Below are 16,315 nucleotides of genomic sequence, written 5' to 3'. Positions count from 1 at the left end.
ATGACACAGGGTTTCCTGAGATGCCGGTCAGCTCTGGCTGCCTGCTTGTATTTTGCCTGGGAGGGACTGAGAGACTGATGAGAACTTCTGTGCACATGAGTGGCAGTGTTAACTGTGGCCTTCCCTATAGGGTGAGCTGGCTGTTTAGTTGGGCAGCCACAAATGTCAGAATGTCTGGGTGTTTCCCCTTGGGATGGTAGGCTCCCCCAGGAAAGACCCTTCTAGTCTCCTGGCTGCTTGCATTCTGAAATCCCAGAAAGGGGCTTGTGGGTCTCAGCATCCAGTATCCAAGTGTGCATTTAATCCCCTGATCCTATTACCGTACCTCTGTCCTTAATTGTGCCTGGTGTCCACCCACCCAAGATGCTGCCTTTTACTTTTTTCAGGTCATAAATATCCAGCCTTTTGTCAGAACAAGGAAGGGGCAGCTGTCAGGCTGCATGAAATTGGGGTGCAGATATGGGCCTCTAAGTGCTCCTCAAGCAGACGTTCTGCCAATCTTATTTTCACCCCCGTTTACTCTCACATTCAGAGGTACGTAGTGCCACCCATTAGTGAACCTTCTGGGGGATTCCATGGAGTATGTTCTTAGCTTTCCTTCCTAGCTACTATCTCAGGGTTTCATTTTCTTGGATCTGCTAAGTATTTTAGCTTCAAAAACTGTGTTGCTGTTACTTCCTCTTGTTCTCCTGTCTTTGTGGATTTCTGCCTTCTAACAAATGCTCCAGAAGGAAGTTAAAGTCAACACATACTAACCATCCACCAACTTTACCCAGAAACTCAACCACCCTTTCAGCCTTTAGTCTCTATACTCCCCAGACACACCTGCTCTGCTTTTCTGTTGCTTCCATTTGAAACGAGACGGCCCAGCCCTCACATATACATAGGTCATCTCTGTCAAAATCTTACTTAGAAAACATTGACTCTCAGCTAAGAGGAGATTTTCTTTGGGGAAGAGCTGTGTCTGTCCGGAAGACACTTCGTAGGTTTGGGATAACGTCAGTGAACACCACGACAATCATCAAATGCTTGATGAGAGGATTTTTGAGAAACCAGCCAAGGGGCTCAGTTTTCTATCCCGAATGCCACAGGGCACAGTCAAAATTCTTGGGACTCACATTCTTGGAAAACTCTTGGAAGCGGTTCCATCAGTGCAGAGGACCCTTGACCACGTAGTGCATCCCTTCACTCAAGGCAGGTCTGTTTTGTTCATGGCTGTAGTAGCCCAATATTAGAATAGTGCAGACTCTAGGCGGCCTACCATTGTGTATGCCGGCTGGGGTGACCCAGTGGGGAGACGTGGCACCTTGAAGATTGGGGAGAATTCTGCTGGCTGGAAAGGGGCCAGGAGGGTATGGGTGGCTGATAAGCTGGTGTAGGACCACTCCTTCCTTAAGAAATGACTGATTGTGACATGGGGTGGGAATGGAGGAACATTCCGAATCATTACTTGGTCAGGACACACGTCTCTTATTAAATGTCATCAACACAATCTGCCTGGAAGAAACATGATTACTTTCTACCAAGCACAGACCCTCCTAGAGAGACGAGACCCAGTCCAGCACCTTCAGTTTCCCCAGAGGGTAGCAACTCAAATCAGCGAGACCGCATTTCAGGGTTTTAGTTACAGATACTGAGGATGCTCAAACATCCACGCAGTTTGCCGTTCACTGTAACACGCAACCCAGAATGGCTGTTTCAGTCCCCCGTCGGTTATCTGAAAAGCAGTCTTACTGAGCTCCAACCCCAAATTAATTTGGTGAGAACTTGAACTCGGCTATTAACCTTAATTCTGAGAGAAGAATGACACCCCCCTCCCACTGCTGGGGTCCAATGAGGGTGAGTGCCCGGGATCCTTCATTCTCCAGGCTCCTCTCAGAACACAGCAAGGGTGGCTGACTCCCTCGAACGTCCATTAAGCACAATGCACCGGGGCAAGGCAGTAGGGGGTTTGCTGAGCCCGGTTCCGCGGCGGTGGGAAGTTATTCACCGGCGTCTCCGAGGACGGCCCAGGCCTGCAGAATGGCTGGGGCCGCGGGCTGGGGTAGGGGTTACCGGGAGAGTCAAGGGCAAGTTGGCCCGGCTCGGGCTAGGCGCAGCCGAGCATTTCCTCGGGGAGGCCCAGACAGCGGGCGGGTGGGGCGCGGTGGGCGGGGTCCTCGCAGCTGGTGGCGTTTGAAGCCCCCCCGACCGCGGTGGGAGAGGGACAGCCTAGAAGAGTTGGCAGTGGGCCTGGGGCGGGAGGGGGAGGAAGGGGCCCCGCGTTCCCTCAGCAGCGGCGCCGGCCGCCCTGGCACGTAGTTCGCTTCTGGAGGCACAGGCCACGGTGGGCGCGCCACGCCACCCGGGCTGCCAGGCTCACCGCCAGCCGAGGCTAGTTCTGCTCGGGCTGACCAGAGCTCAAGGACAGCGCGGCCGCACCCCGGATCCCAGCCCCCAGGAACGAGCCCGAAGAGCCTGTCCCTCCCGCGGGAGCTGCCCCGCCCGGACTCCCGGAGCTCTGCAAGGCAGGGGCGTGGGGAGGGCGAGCGGCCTGAGGCTCTAGGCGCGGCCACCCGGCAAGCCGGCGGCGGAGGGCGCGGCGCGAGTACGTTCCGCCCCTAGGCAGCCCCGCGCCCGGCCGGGCAGACACGCCTCCCCGCCGGCGCCCATCGCGGGCGCAACAAATGGCGCTCTCCAGAAACCGCTCCCCTCCATACCGGGGGCCAAGGCTGTCACCACACAAAAGCTCCGGCAGACAAGTGCCCGCTGTGTCCCCGCCGCGGGGGGTACGGACAGCCGCTCCGCGCCGCGACTACCCGGCCCACCGTCCCCGAACGTCATGCGTCAGAGCGCCCCACTCCAGTTTCCGCCCCTCCTCCCACCGGCCCAGGGGACACGCCCACTGGCCTCGCGCAGGGCCCGGGACCGGGCACGCCCCTCTTGCGGCCCGGATTGGCCTGGCCATGAACCCACGGACCAATGGCGTCTGTCCCGGCCCTCAGTCACGCCCCCTTCCCCAGGCGCGGGCACGCGACCGCTCCGTTCCGCCGGTGCGCGCTCTGGGCTCCCCGCCCCCTCCGCGCGCGCAGCTCCCCGCGGCCGCCGCCGCCTGTAACCTGCGCCGCCAGGATGTGGCTGGGGGCTGACGTCGGGTCCAGATGTGGCCCCGGCCCCGCCCACCCCTGGGGCCAGGCCGCCCACACCGAGCCGCGGCGCGCACGGCAGCTGTCCCGCCAGCCACAATGCGCGGCGAAGCTGCGGCCGCGACTTGGCGCGGTAGTCCTTAACGTTGCCGCTCGGCATCCTTAGAACCGGCCGCCCCTGACGCCGCGCGGGGACTCCAGTCGCCCGCGCCCCCCATGCGCTCACTTTTCGGTGCCTGGCCGGGCCGGCGCCTCGCAGACGCGGAGCCGCGCGGGTGACGGCACAGGCGGCTGCGCGCCCAGCCCAGCCCAGCCCGAGGAGAGGGCGCGCCGCGCCCCCGCCCCCCGCCCGCTCTCCCGAGGCCGTGGGTGCGGATGCGCGGCTGACGCCTCGCAGCAAGAGCACCGCCGCCGGCCCCAGCCCGCAGCATGGCAGCCGCCGCCTATGTGGACCACTTCGCCGCCGAGTGCCTCGTGTCCATGTCGAGCCGCGCGGTCGTGCATGGGCCACGGGAGGGGCCGGAGTCCCGGCCCGAGGGCGCGGCCGTGGCCGCCACCCCCACGCTGCCCCGCGTCGAGGAGCGCCGCGACGGTAAGGACAGCGCCTCGCTGTTCGTGGTGGCGCGGATCCTAGCGGACCTCAACCAGCAAGCGCCGGCGCCCGCCGCGGCGGAGCGCAGAGAGGGCGCCGCGGCCCGGAAGGCGAGGACCCCCTGCCGCCTGCCGCCGCCCGCCCCCCAGCCGGCATCCCCCGGCGCCGAAGGCGCGGCGGCCGCGCCCCCCAGCCCGGCGTGGAGCGAGCCGGAGCCCGAGGCGGGGCTGGAGCCCGAGCGGGAGCCGGGGCCCGCGGGGAGCGGCGAGCCCGGCCTCAGACAAAGGGGCCGGCGGGGCCGAAGTCGCGCCGACCTCGAGTCCCCGCAGAGGAAGCACAAGTGCCACTACGCGGGCTGCGAGAAAGTTTATGGGAAATCCTCGCACCTCAAGGCGCACCTGAGAACTCACACAGGTCAGTGGGGCGGCGCGGGCGCCCGGATCGCGCGGAAGGGGTCGGCGCGAGCTGCCCGACCACGCCCCCGGAGCCGCCGGCGGGGTGCGAGGTGGGGGCCGGGCGGGCCGGGATGCCCGGGGCCTCGCCCCTTCCTTCGCCGCTCCGACCCGCGGCTGGCCCCGCGCGCCGCGCGAGGCGGGTCCTAGGTCTCGGAGCCGGCGCCCGCCAGGCGACCGCGCCCCCGCCGGGCACGCCCCCTCTCCGGGCGCGCTCGGGTGGGGCCGCGGGGGCGGATGTAGTCATTTGGGCCGGGGGCGGGGACCCCGCCCGGCCGGGAGGCGGTGCGGGCAGGTGCGGGCGGCCTGGGTGTGGACCGCAGGCGGCACTCGTGACGGTGGGGCGCCCGGAGCGGGGGCAGGGGAAGCTTTCCGGGGTCCTTCCTCGTCTCCTCCCCCGCTGCCCGGGCGCGCGCTCAGGAGGGGAGGGGCCGGCCCCGGCGCGCGGCGGGCGAAGTTCACGTAGGGACAAGGCTTCCTTCGCCGCTCGGCACATTCTTCGCTCTCTTTTTTCTGTAATTTTTCAGCGCTCTTAAGGTTTAATTTGTCGTGGCCAAAGTCAGCGGTGGCGCTGGGCGATGCGGGCGGCGGTCCCGGGTCCCGCTCCCCGCCTGCGGCTCTTTGTGGGAGCCCCCGCCCATCCGGCCCGGCTGGGGCGCGCCCGGCCCTAGGGCTCCTCGGCCTCGAGGCTTTCTGCGGAAAGGAATGCCCTGGCCGCTGCCCATCCTCCATGCTGCCCTCTCGCCTGCCCACCTCTCACCTGCCCTGGGCCGGTGCGGGGCGGGCGGCACCTGCGCCAGGGCGGGCGCTGAGCCTCCAGCTTGGGGATCACCGCCCGCCCCCGCCAGCCCAGCGGCAGCAGTTCCCACGCGCGGCCCGATACTTTGTAGTTGATTCATCTGTGGCGGTTCCCTCCCCCCTTTTTGTTTCGTTTTTAACACAAAGATGAACATATTTTAATGGACGGCAATCCTTCCCCATTTTGGTGTAAAGAATTGTATGCTTTCTCTGAGCTCACGTGAGTTCTTCTGTGACACTCACCTCTTATACCTTGGGGGCAGGCTCAAAACCCGTGTACTGAATACTCTTGCCTTGTGACCAAGGGTGGTGGTCTATCTTTTGTAAAATAGTTCACATAGTGATTAAAAGGCATAAAAAGAAGCTGCAGCCTTGGATACCCTAGAGCTGAAGGCCCCTTTTTTTTCCGGTACATTTGGAACTGAAAGGGCCCGAGGTCTGCAGGTGAGGCTTTCGGATCTCGGACTGACTTTCCCCCGGGAGGCTGTTGTGGCCGCCCCAAACCACGTGGCAGGTGATGGGGTAGAGGGTGAGAGCGGGGCCGTTTCTAGACATTCCGGGTCAGTTAAGGGTGTGGGGGCTCAGGTAGGGGGTGGGAGTCAGTGTGGGCTGAGAGTTCAGCTCGGGACGCGGCTGCAGGGTGGGTGTGGCCCTGGGGGAGGGGCCAGGCTAGGCTCAGCTCGGCTCCAGGTGGACCCTGAGTATTGGGTAGGGGCAGCGATTGGGGCGTGGCTGGGGTTGAAATGCGCTTTGAGGGACGATGCCCGTGCTGGGCGGGATTCTTAATGTTTGGGAAATTTTTCTACCGCTCCTGTCAGGGTGGCCTGACACTCGGCAGCACGGGTAAGCGGGGAATTGAGGAGGGGGATGGCCTAGGGGAGGGGCTCACCGTCGTGGGCGGGGCCGGCTCGTCAGGGCCTTAGCCCTGGGATGTCTTCCTGGTGGTGGGTCCACCTCCCGCTTCAGGCTCTGGCCCCGCGCGAGCCCCTTGACTAGAATATTGGCGCAGGGGCGCTGGAGACCCGGGCCTCCCGCCGTAGGTGGGGCCGGTTTCCTCGGAGCGCCTGGAAACCGAAGTCAGGCAAAAGAGAATGGGACCAACCCTTTGAGTGTCTGCAGTGTGCTACGGTGCCCATTCTTGAAGCAGAGAAGCTATTCCACCCTTCAGGTGTGCAGACATCAGAAGTCCTACCTCCAGAGTGGAAGCCGGCCTCCAAGTCGGAAGTGCACAGGGCTCCGGCAGCGGGGTGGCGGGGAGTTGGGAAGAACGCAGATTTCCAGGCCCCTGATGCCGACCTAGTACACACAGTTCCAGCCTGCAGCTGGGAATGCATGTTACCGGTACCCCAGGTGACCCATTATGAGAGTTGCACTGCCCAGAAACCTACCTCTGAAGGGAGTCTGGTTCAGCATCTGGTGGAGGGCACCCCTGGGAAGCCCATTTCCAGCCCCTGCCCAGGTGTGCAGAGCATAAGTAACTGGTGTTCCTCAAGGGAGAAGAGGAGCTTGCTGTGGGGGGAGAAAGGAGCGTCTTGCAGAAGGGAGAAACCCAGGCAGGCCTCAGAGATGACTGAGAAGGCAGGCCACAAGGTGGTGGCTTTGCTGCAGCCGTGGGCTCAGGTGTCCGTGGTTTGTGGGCCTCTAGCAGCATTGTGGGGTCTCTGCAGTCAGTGACTGAGGTCAGGCCGGGCCCTGTACTCCATTAGGCGCGGGAAGGTGCCCCCGCCCCACTTCCCGCATTTCCAGGATCCACAGTGATTTCATGGCAGTGGGTGAATATCAAAACCAGGAAGGTAGCCAGCTGCTCTGTGCTGTTCCTCTATGTGACCAGGGACCGGTTCCCAGATCTCCTTGCACCTTGGTGATGTCTGCCCTGACCACCTGCAAAGTCTTCAGGGTCAAGTATGTGAAGACCGTTTGGGAAGTGCAAGGGTCAGCCTTGACTCTGGAGGCGCTTGTGGTCCCTTGGCCGTGGCTCTGCTCTGATTTTGCACCCCCACTCTCTGAACAGCTTCATGCTAAGAGCTTTCTGTCCTGGTTAGCTGTTTAGCAGTTTGGTCTCCCACTCCCACTCTCCGAGGAGTTATCCTGTGGACACATTGGTCTTTGTCACATTTAGGTAATTGTTGATGTTGTAACAATGCATGATAACACAAAACCAAGAAAAGCATCTTTGCAGCTCGTGCTGCTTTATTATTTGGCCAATGAGAACTTCCCAGTCCAGACCTGGAAAGTTTGCTCAGAGGGGCTTAGGGGAGCAGCAAGACCAGGAGCAGATTTTCTTGGAGCCTGAGGTGCTTTGATGCAGAAACTCAAGGACTCACCTTCAGATAGGTCAGGCTGGGGCCCTCTTGAGGGCAGACTGGTTGCCCAGATCCTGCCTCTGGAGAGTCCTGCGTGTTGTCCTGAATGGGGAGACTTGGCAGGCCCCCAGCAGAATGGCCACTTGGTCTTTCTTGGCAGAGAGACCCTGAATACATTTCTACCTATTTGTACCCACAGAGAATTGTTTTCAAAACTGCTGTGTGTCCTGTTTCCCTCCAGTGCTGGAGCCAAAACATCTCTCTGCATACTGGGCCCTCTCTGGGTTCTGGGGGTCCCATGGAAAGGTGGGCACAGTGGCGTGCCCAGCCTTCCCTCCTGCAGAACCTGAGGCATGTTTGTGGTCACTTGGCCCTGTTTGGGTGAAGGAGGGAAGTAGAGTAAGATCACATTCTGTCAGCCATTTCCTGTGATAATTTGGGTGGGGTTCACCTGAAATTTATCTTAACCCACTGAAGCAAGGATTCGATCCTAACAGATTATTGCGACTCCTCCCCCAGGGCACACTCCGGCTTTAGAGACTTGTTTCCAAGCACACCGCCCCCTGGGCACCCTGCAGGTCCTCCCCGATGCTGCTGCCTGGGAAAGCAGAGCAGAGGACATCTGGCAGAGCAGAGGGCATCTGGGCGGGATCTCCTTTACCCAGGGCAAAGCCAGGCTTGTTGGTGGCTCTTGCTTTGTTCAGAGACACACACAGGCCAGTGGCTCAGCACACCCACCCCTCCCTCTCACACCCTCGAAGTCCCAGGCTGCCAGTGGCCCTAGTTGTGAAACTCCTCAAACAATGCAGAAGTGTATGCAGCATGGGAGGTGCCAGCCTGCACCGCCACCAAACCACTGTTACCCCACGTTGGTGTTTTTCTTTACAGACCTTCTAGATGGATTTGCACGCATGCATACGTGTGTATCCATGTAGACATTTTGAAACATACTTAAATAGGATCCTAGCAAACATCTCACTGCTGGCATTTTGTTCTGTGTGTTTGCTTAAACGAGGCATCTTCATTCATTTTCACAGCCGCATGGTATTCCAAGATGTGGTTATATGGCTTCATTGTAACTTATTTACCCTTCACTTATGGAAAGGACAGCTACATTGCCTTTTTTTGTTTTTTGTTTTTTGTTTTGCTATTACAAGTTGTGTAGCAGTGGACTCTGGTGTGTGTGTGTCTTGGTGCAGGGGAGCTGGCATTTCTGTAGGATTGAGACCTAGTGGTGGTATTGACAGGGTTGATAAGTTTGGTTAAATTTGTTGTGGAGTTACTATGTTATGTTTTTAAAGGAAATAGACCACACTTGTTGATTCCCCCTCTGAGGGAGAGACCTGTGGTGTCGCCACTCCACCTTCTTGAAAATGTTTACTTCTCCCAGTTCTTCTTTTGCATGTGTGAGAACATTGAGAACATTTAAAACAGTACTAGCAAAACCACTGTCACTCCCGCACGCCTGGTGGCTGGCTCTCCTGGCCATCTTCAGTTCTGGTTTTAGAGACTGGAAAGTGTGTGGTGGGTGCTCAGCCCCAGAGCAGTTGGGTGGGGGCTGGTGTGGTGCCATCTCCAACCCCCCTTCCCCCCCTGTTGAAAGAAGGCTGGAGGCTGTGCTGCCTGAGTGAACTGATAGGACGCAGTTCATTAAACCAGTAGCCTGTGTCTGGGGCTTCACATGTCTGGAACACAGCAGAGATGGGGGCCCGATCCTTCTGAGTAGGTGCTATGAAGCCCACTTCTCAAGCTTCTGACAGCCTCTTGCCCTTAGGTCCTGTGTGCTCCCACTTTACACATAGCTTTAATCCGACTGGTTACTGGGGAAGGGCAAAAGACATGGATAGCAGCTAAAGGCAAGGGAGGAAACAAACCAGCAGGTTGTTAACATATGCGTGTGTAAGTGTGTGTGTTTAAATGGGTCATGAGGGAGCCCTACAGTCAACCAGCGCTGGAACAAGCGTGGGGCCATTTGTGGAGGGGCACGTTTCTCCGCAGCAGTCCCTGAGGTCTGCATGAGAGACCCTGGCATAACGAACACTCTAGCAGGGATCTTGAGATACCAAGGCACTGTGAAGTGTGTTCAGTTTGTGCTTTCAGGAAGCAGTTAAAATAGTTTTAAAAATAAAAACTTCTAGAACGGTACACTCAGCTTTCACAATCCTAAGACTTCCAGACTGTTTGCTCTAGGGGCCAGGCATTGTTCTGTTTGTATTAGTTTACATCAAGCTATCTAATCTTCACAAGGACCCTATGAAGTAGGCTCTATTATTATTACTGAATTTCAAATAAGGAAGCTAAGGCTCCAATGTCTTAGGAATCATGCCCAAGGTCACACAGTAAGTGAGGGTGGAACAGGGATTGGAGCTGGGGCTTGAGCCTGGGCAGCTACCCCTGAGGTGGGTGTACCTGCTGTGTCCTACTGCCACTCCTGTCTGGACCAGTAGTGTTTCAGGTGACTGCAGGTGAGCAGGGCCCCGTAGTAGTAGAAATCTGGATGTCCCCAGCACACGGCTTCCCGCACAGATTTTTACTGCTTCTTAAAAGTTGAGGGAGTAGTATAGTGAACACTCCTATACTTTTCCCATAGGGTCATTCGGTAATATTTTGCCACATTTTTCTCCTTTCCTCCTCTTTTTCTTTCTAAAGAAAGAAAAATTAATTTTTTGTCTATATTTTTCTCCCTTTTCCATCTCGCCTCTCTCTTTGTATATTATCTGATACACAGTCCATATTCAGTTTCCCTAGCGATTCCTAAAATGTCCAGTATAGGATTCAGGATCCAGTTAATCACACATTGCATTTGGTTGTCCTCTCTAGTTTCCCTTAGTTTAGGATAGTTTCCCGTCTTTTGGTCCTTTATTATGTTACGCTGGCATTTGAAGTCCCGAAGCCAGTTGTCTTGTAGAACAACTCACAATCTGAATTGATCTGATTTTTTCCCGTGATCAGGTCTGGTTTAAACAAATTTTGGTCCAAAATATGGCACAGGTGATGTTGGGCACTTCCATTGCCTCATGGGGGTGGGAGAATGGGATATTAGCCTGTCCCACTGCAGGATCACATGGTTAAGGTGGGCAGCCAGGCTCAGCCACTTCCATCCACCTGGTTGGTTTCTAGTACATCTTCCAACTTCCTTGACTGGAGAGATGTTGGGGGTTGGGTTCAGCTTTGGAAGGCTTTTGAAGTCAAAGGACCACCTGGAGGAGGCCTGGGTGCTCCTTTCCCCAAACAGACGAGACACCCTGATTTTCCTTTGAATGAAAGTGGCTCCAGATAGTATTAATAGCCAGCTCAAGGGTAGCTGTGAGTGTGTTCTTGGTCAGCCCACCTGAATGCCGGCCCTGTGGCCACAGGCAGCCTGTCTCCTAGGGCTGGAGAGGGCCTACGGCAGGTGACACTCTCCAAGTCCTCGTGAGTTGTTATGTGCTTTCAAGAAATAAACAAAAATTGTCCTAAGTCCACACACTTAAGCCTGTTTTTCTTTCCTTTTTTTTTTTTTTTTTTTTTTTTGTTGAGACGAAGTCTTGCTCTTGTGCCCCAGACGAGTGCAATGGCACGATCTCGGCTCACTGCAACCTCCGCCTCCCAGGTTCAGGCGATTCTCCTGCCTCAGCCTCCCAGGTAGCTGGGATTACAGGCATCTGCCACCATGCCCGGCTAATTTTTGTATTTTTAGTAGAGACGGGGTTTCACCATGTTGGCCAGGCTGGTCTTGAACTCCTGACCTCAGGTGATCCGCCCACCTCGGCCTCCCAAAGTGCTGGGATTACAGGCGTTGAGCCACTGCACCCGGCATTTTCTTTCCTTTCAAAGCCCCAAATGGAATTATTTTCTTGAGAAGTCAACTTCCTGTCGAGATGGGAATAAACTTTTCACCAGCTTGGCAATTCAGAAGCAGCCGCAGTGCTGTGTGGCTGGGGTTGGGGTCATGAAGACAGCCACCAGTGCAGTCCTCGGGGTGGGAGATACTGAGTTCAGAAGGCTTTGGACACTCTTCTGGGCCAAAATAATGGAAACTTGAACTTGTTTTACTCTTGGCATCAATTGGGTACTGGGTACAGAAGAAATTCTCACCCAACCAAAAGCTCTGCCATGTGGCCATAAACACACTCGTATGCCTCCATAGCCACATACATGTGTATAAACACATATGGGTGTGTGTAAGTGGACGTGGCACCCTGCTCATGTGCTTGCTGAACGGGGGAGCATCCACACCTGGAACATAGTAACTATGTGGAACTTCTGATTTCTAGTTCAGTTTTAGATCTTAGGTCCGTCTTTACCCCCAGCAAACGTTATCAGCTGTTTGTGAGTCAGGCGCTTCGGGGAGACATGGAGTTTGCTCAGTTGAAACTAGGGCTGTGGTGAAGGGGCTGTGCCTTCGCATCTTGCTGCCCCGCCCAGCAGAGTGACCGGGCTCCTGTGTCCTCCACACTGCTTCAGTTCCCCTCCTGATGCAGGGCCAGGCTGTGATCGCCATTTGCTGTTGGGCATTTGTGTGTGTGTGTGTGTGTGTGTGTGTGTGTGTGGTGGCGGGGCAGGGGGCAGGGGGAGGGCACAGCATGGCACCGAGCACCAGAAACACAGCGTTGACCAGTCCCTGGTCAAATCATTCTGGACAAACAAGACAGAGCACACTTGCCAGGGGCAGGATTCTGTTTATTGTTCTCCGTTTTTGAAGTTCATCACACAAAAACACTTGCTAACCAGAAACTTGGCTACACTCCGTGGCCATTGGCCAGTCTGTCCCAAGGTGACTTGTTTGGAGCACTGAGGCTTGATGCCTCAGATTAAATGTCCTTATGCTGGTGCCACAGGGGTGTGGCCTACTCTGCATGGATGAGTGACCCTGGGTCCCCAGGCACAGGGCACAGGCTCGTCTCCTTGAAGCTGGAGCCCATGTTGCATCATGAAAGAGCTCTGCAAGAATTGAAGGCTCAGAGCCTACCTCGGCCTCCTATCTCAGTTAAAGTTTCTAAAGGTGGAGTTGTGTCACGTGCTTGTCTCCTGTGAGCACAGGCCAGGTGGGAGGAAGCTTGGGAGTGGGGAGAGGATGACGTGGGCTCAGAGGAGCCACGGGCTTCTCCCCCGACCCCAGCGTCCACTGGACACACATGGGAGGTGAGGTGATGCCTGAGCAGCCTGGCAAGTGGTCAGGGCCCTGGTTGGGGCCTCCTCACTCCCTTTTGGAGCACTGGCAGCTAGTGGCAAGGGCCTTGTGCTTCCATATGTGGGTCCAAGCTGTGGATGGGGAGGCCAAGTGTCCTGGCATGTGGGAGGTGGTGAGGTGCTCCCTGGAGATCTAACAGGTATGCACGGGTTAGCGAGACCTGAGAGTCCTTCTTGGGCCACACCTAAGTATGTGCAGGGCCTGTGATACAGCCAGAATTTCCTCCTCTGATAAACTTCTCTGAGCCTTCCTACTTGTCTTTAACTCTTTTATCGTCTAAATGTTCACTAAAAAGAAAAAGAATAAAGGGAACTTGGTTTAGGGCTATTGATAGAAGTTAAAGTTGATGGCAGAGCTTGAATAGGGGTGTCTGCAAGGAATTGTTGGAAAAGAGATTGGAAATAGAGCAAAGGCTTATGTGAGTCTCAGAACCTGACTCCTTTGTTGACTGGGAGTGGTGCAGAGGGCATGGGTCCAGCAGGTCATTGGTCTAGGGTTACCAAAAAGGTTAAGGCTATTCACCTGGGCCACTGGCTGGGGGTGCTGCTCAAAGCCAGGAGCTGGGAGCCAGGGTCAGCACCTTGGGTGCACCCAGGCATCATAGCAACAACAAACCCCAACACGTTTTCATAGACCAGGGCAGATAAATGGGAGTTAATGACATGGTTCCCACACATCCGAATCTGGGATATGTAAAATGTGACACACAGTCTGAGCATTTGGCAGGCTCTCCATGGTCTTGCTTTGCATATTTTGGCCTATCTGCCCTCCAGACTTACTGCCCATTGTCCTCACCTGCATGACTGGCCATGTCTGGTTTGCCTACTCGTCATTGAAGGCATCCACAGGGGTGCCATCTGCCCCCATGTCCCTCTCCCACTAGGCATGCTAAGTGGCCCATGGCAGGGCAGGCAGGGACTCAGATTCCCTTCATCCCATCGCTGAGGTCTCACTTCCTTTCTCCGCCCTCCTTACACGTGGAAGGTTTCTCCTGTGCTTGTCCACCAGTTGTCGTTTTTGTCTCCTAGCATGGATGGTGTGGCAGAAGAAGGCCTTGCACAGCAGCACATGAGGACCCACAGGGTTTCTGGACCCTTGCAGCTGTGCGTTCTGAGGGAAGATGCCCAAGGTTTTATTATCTTCTCCAGAGCGCCCTTTTTTTCTGCTTGCATGGCAGGCCCTTTCTAAAATTACAGTCATAGGTTGCTTAATGACAGGGGTGTGTTCTGAGAAATGTGTCGTTAGGCAGTTTCGTCCTCATGTGAACATCATAGAATGCACTTATTATGCACACCTAGATGGCATAGCCTACTGCACACCTAGGCTGTATGGTGTAGCCTCTTGCTTCTAGGCTGCAAGCCTGTACATCATGGTACTGTCCTGAATACTATAAGCAACTGTAACACAGTGGTAAGCATTTTGTATCTAAATATAGAAAAGGTACAATTAAAATGGGGTATCGTCTTATGGGACCAGCCTCTCATCCCACGTGGACTGTCATTGTTTGAAACGTCATTAGGTGGTGCATGGCTGTACTTTGCTGCTTGGCCTAAGGTGCCAGGGCATTCTCTGGGTAAGCCTGAGGGGCCTTGCAGGATACCGTCTTTTATCAAAGTTGAAATTAGTTTTAGCACTTTACACTGTGTCCCCTTTGTGGCTGGTAGAGCAGGAGCCCTTCAGTGTCTACTGTCACAGGTGTAGAGCTGCTGTGTTGGCAAGCAGGTAGGTGGTTGTCCTGAATTACTGTCAGGCTTTAGAGTCTTACAGGAAATACAGCCTTGGCTACTTATAGCTTGTGATTTGAAGTTTCCCTAATGATGCACTGGGTAGTACCCTTCAGCAGTTTGCTTTGGACAAACCATATCATTCTTAAGTTCACTCACTTTAGCCTTTGAGAAACTTCAAAGTTTGTTTCCCTGATCTTCCTAGTTGCCCTGGATTATGAGCCAAGCATTTGAATTCCTTTGCACATCTAGCACTGCACATGGCCTTGGAAGATGGGTATTTATGTGAGTGTGTGCGTGTGTGTGTGTGTGTGTATATATATATATGCCCGTATTTGCGTGCATGTGTGTGTGTGTGCTTGTGTATGCACAGGCACACGTGGTCAGCCATGCAGCCAAGTCTCAGAACAATCGTTCCACTGGAAGTAACCCAGTCTTGAGGCATCTGGCCAGGTGGTGTGGGCTGCAGCACGATGTTTGTTTCTCCCAGCCCCATGAACCCCGGTGGGGCTGCATCACTTAAAGGCCAGTATCTACAAAAGCAGGGTAGGAAGCAGCAGTGCGTGCCCAGCCGTGGCTGTGTAGGCTGAACCAGCCTTCAGGATGGAGGGTGGGACCCTGGAGCCAAGCCAGAGGGTGTATACCCTTGGTCCCTAATGAGGTACTCCATCTTGGGCCATTCTGCCCCCTGGTCTCTCTGCTCCTCCTCTGCAAACCAGGGGGGCCAGCAGCCTGCTGGGATCCTGGCCCTGGCCGGGTTAATGGATGGGAACTGAGCTCCTTGGCTGCCCAGCTGAGGTTCAGTCTGGCCCCATTCTCACTTCTTCTTCTCCCCGTTGTACTGTGGGATCTGAGCATTTCTTTAACAGCCTTCAGGGGTTTCCAGCCCTCAGGACAAGCAGCAGGTGGGTATACAGGGGAGCAGACCCCAGGGGGGCCTGAGGAGGGAGGGTGAAGGCACCCCTCCTTTGTGCTGTCTGTAGCTGCTCAGCCTGGGAGACACTGTGGGGGAGGCTGTGGCTTCCTCCTTCCGCCCTTTGGGGATGCCCTGGCGGCCTGTCCCTTGGGGTGTTGGGAGGAGGTGGCTTGGCTGACTGTCCCTGCTCACCGTCAGGGTCCTCCTACACAGCAGAACTGGAGGTAAACACTGGGTTGCCTTGGCAACTGGGCTGCGCCACGGTTCCAAGTGCTCCTGGCTAGAGAAGTTCCCATTGTCTCAAGTTTCTAGGATGGGTTTCTATTTTGATTATTTTTTTTTTTTTTTAATTAGCAAGAATGACTAAGATACCAAAATGTCTGACCTGGTTTCTATAATTTCTTAATAAACATTTGTCTTCCCTTTATAGGAGGAATGTTTTAGTGATTCATTGACTTTTCTTTTAGACGGTGGCAAGGCCCTGGTGAGGCAGTGCGGGGGCAGCACAGAGGGCCCCCCACTGCTGACAGCTGGCATGGGAGGCTGGGAGAGCACTGGCCACGATCCAGGGACCAGGCGTGCTTACGTAGACACCACACCAGGATTTTATTGGCTTTGAGGCTAATTAAGTTCCATGGAAAATTTTGGGGAGATGCCTCTCCCCTGTTGGGTGTTCAGATACCCACAACTGGTGCTTCCAGAAGCTGTCTGAAGGCTGATGAGTCTGACTGAGCCCGAGGAGCGCCCTCCCACCCAGTGCTGGACTCTCCCGCCAGAGGCCTGGCCCCCTCCCTGCAGGTCAGGGCATGTGCTTGTTTATACCTTGTTGGTGTTTGCTGTTAAATTCTAACTGCTCACCTAGGTAGCCTGGGCTGGCTGCGCCCAGTGGATGTCCTCCCACCCCCCGCCTGCTGTCTCATGGGAGAGCCCCAGGTGACACTTTGCTGTGGGAGATGCAGCAGCGGGCTCTCGCGCAGGCCTGACCCTTCACGTTGGATTTCACTGGGCTTCCCTGCTCTGCCCACCCATGCATTATCTTGTACAGAGTCACCCGCCCCATGGAGGAGCCAGGTGAGGATCCAGGGAAGTGGCTTTGTTTATTTTACTGTCAGTAGGGCTGACCCAGGTTGCCCTGGTGGGTGGTGTGTCCTGTGAGCCTCTCTGCCTCTAGGCCTGTTTCCAGGGTCTCGTCTTCATTGTAGGCTTGCAGGTCCATTTGGGTCCCTTCTCAC

At 56.0% G+C, this 16,315-nt stretch overlaps 1 protein-coding gene across 1 annotated transcript in view; it reads left to right on the top strand.

The window, feature by feature from the left end:
- Positions 1–3,064: 3,064 nt before the first annotated feature.
- The window catches only part of KLF13 (KLF transcription factor 13), a 50,913-nt gene continuing 37,662 nt past the window's right edge, over positions 3,065–16,315 (top strand). The window contains exon 1 of the mRNA XM_055278542.2: positions 3,065–4,131. Coding sequence (XP_055134517.1) covers positions 3,555–4,131 — 577 coding nt within the window. The 5' untranslated portion in view covers positions 3,065–3,554. The remainder of the gene's footprint in view (positions 4,132–16,315) is intronic.

This window comes from Symphalangus syndactylus, chromosome 5, assembly GCF_028878055.3.
Source record: "Symphalangus syndactylus isolate Jambi chromosome 5, NHGRI_mSymSyn1-v2.1_pri, whole genome shotgun sequence".
NCBI lineage: Eukaryota > Metazoa > Chordata > Mammalia > Primates > Hylobatidae > Symphalangus > Symphalangus syndactylus.
The sequence above is the reverse complement of the archived record's forward strand: the minus strand, read 5'-3'. Positions and strand labels throughout refer to the sequence as shown.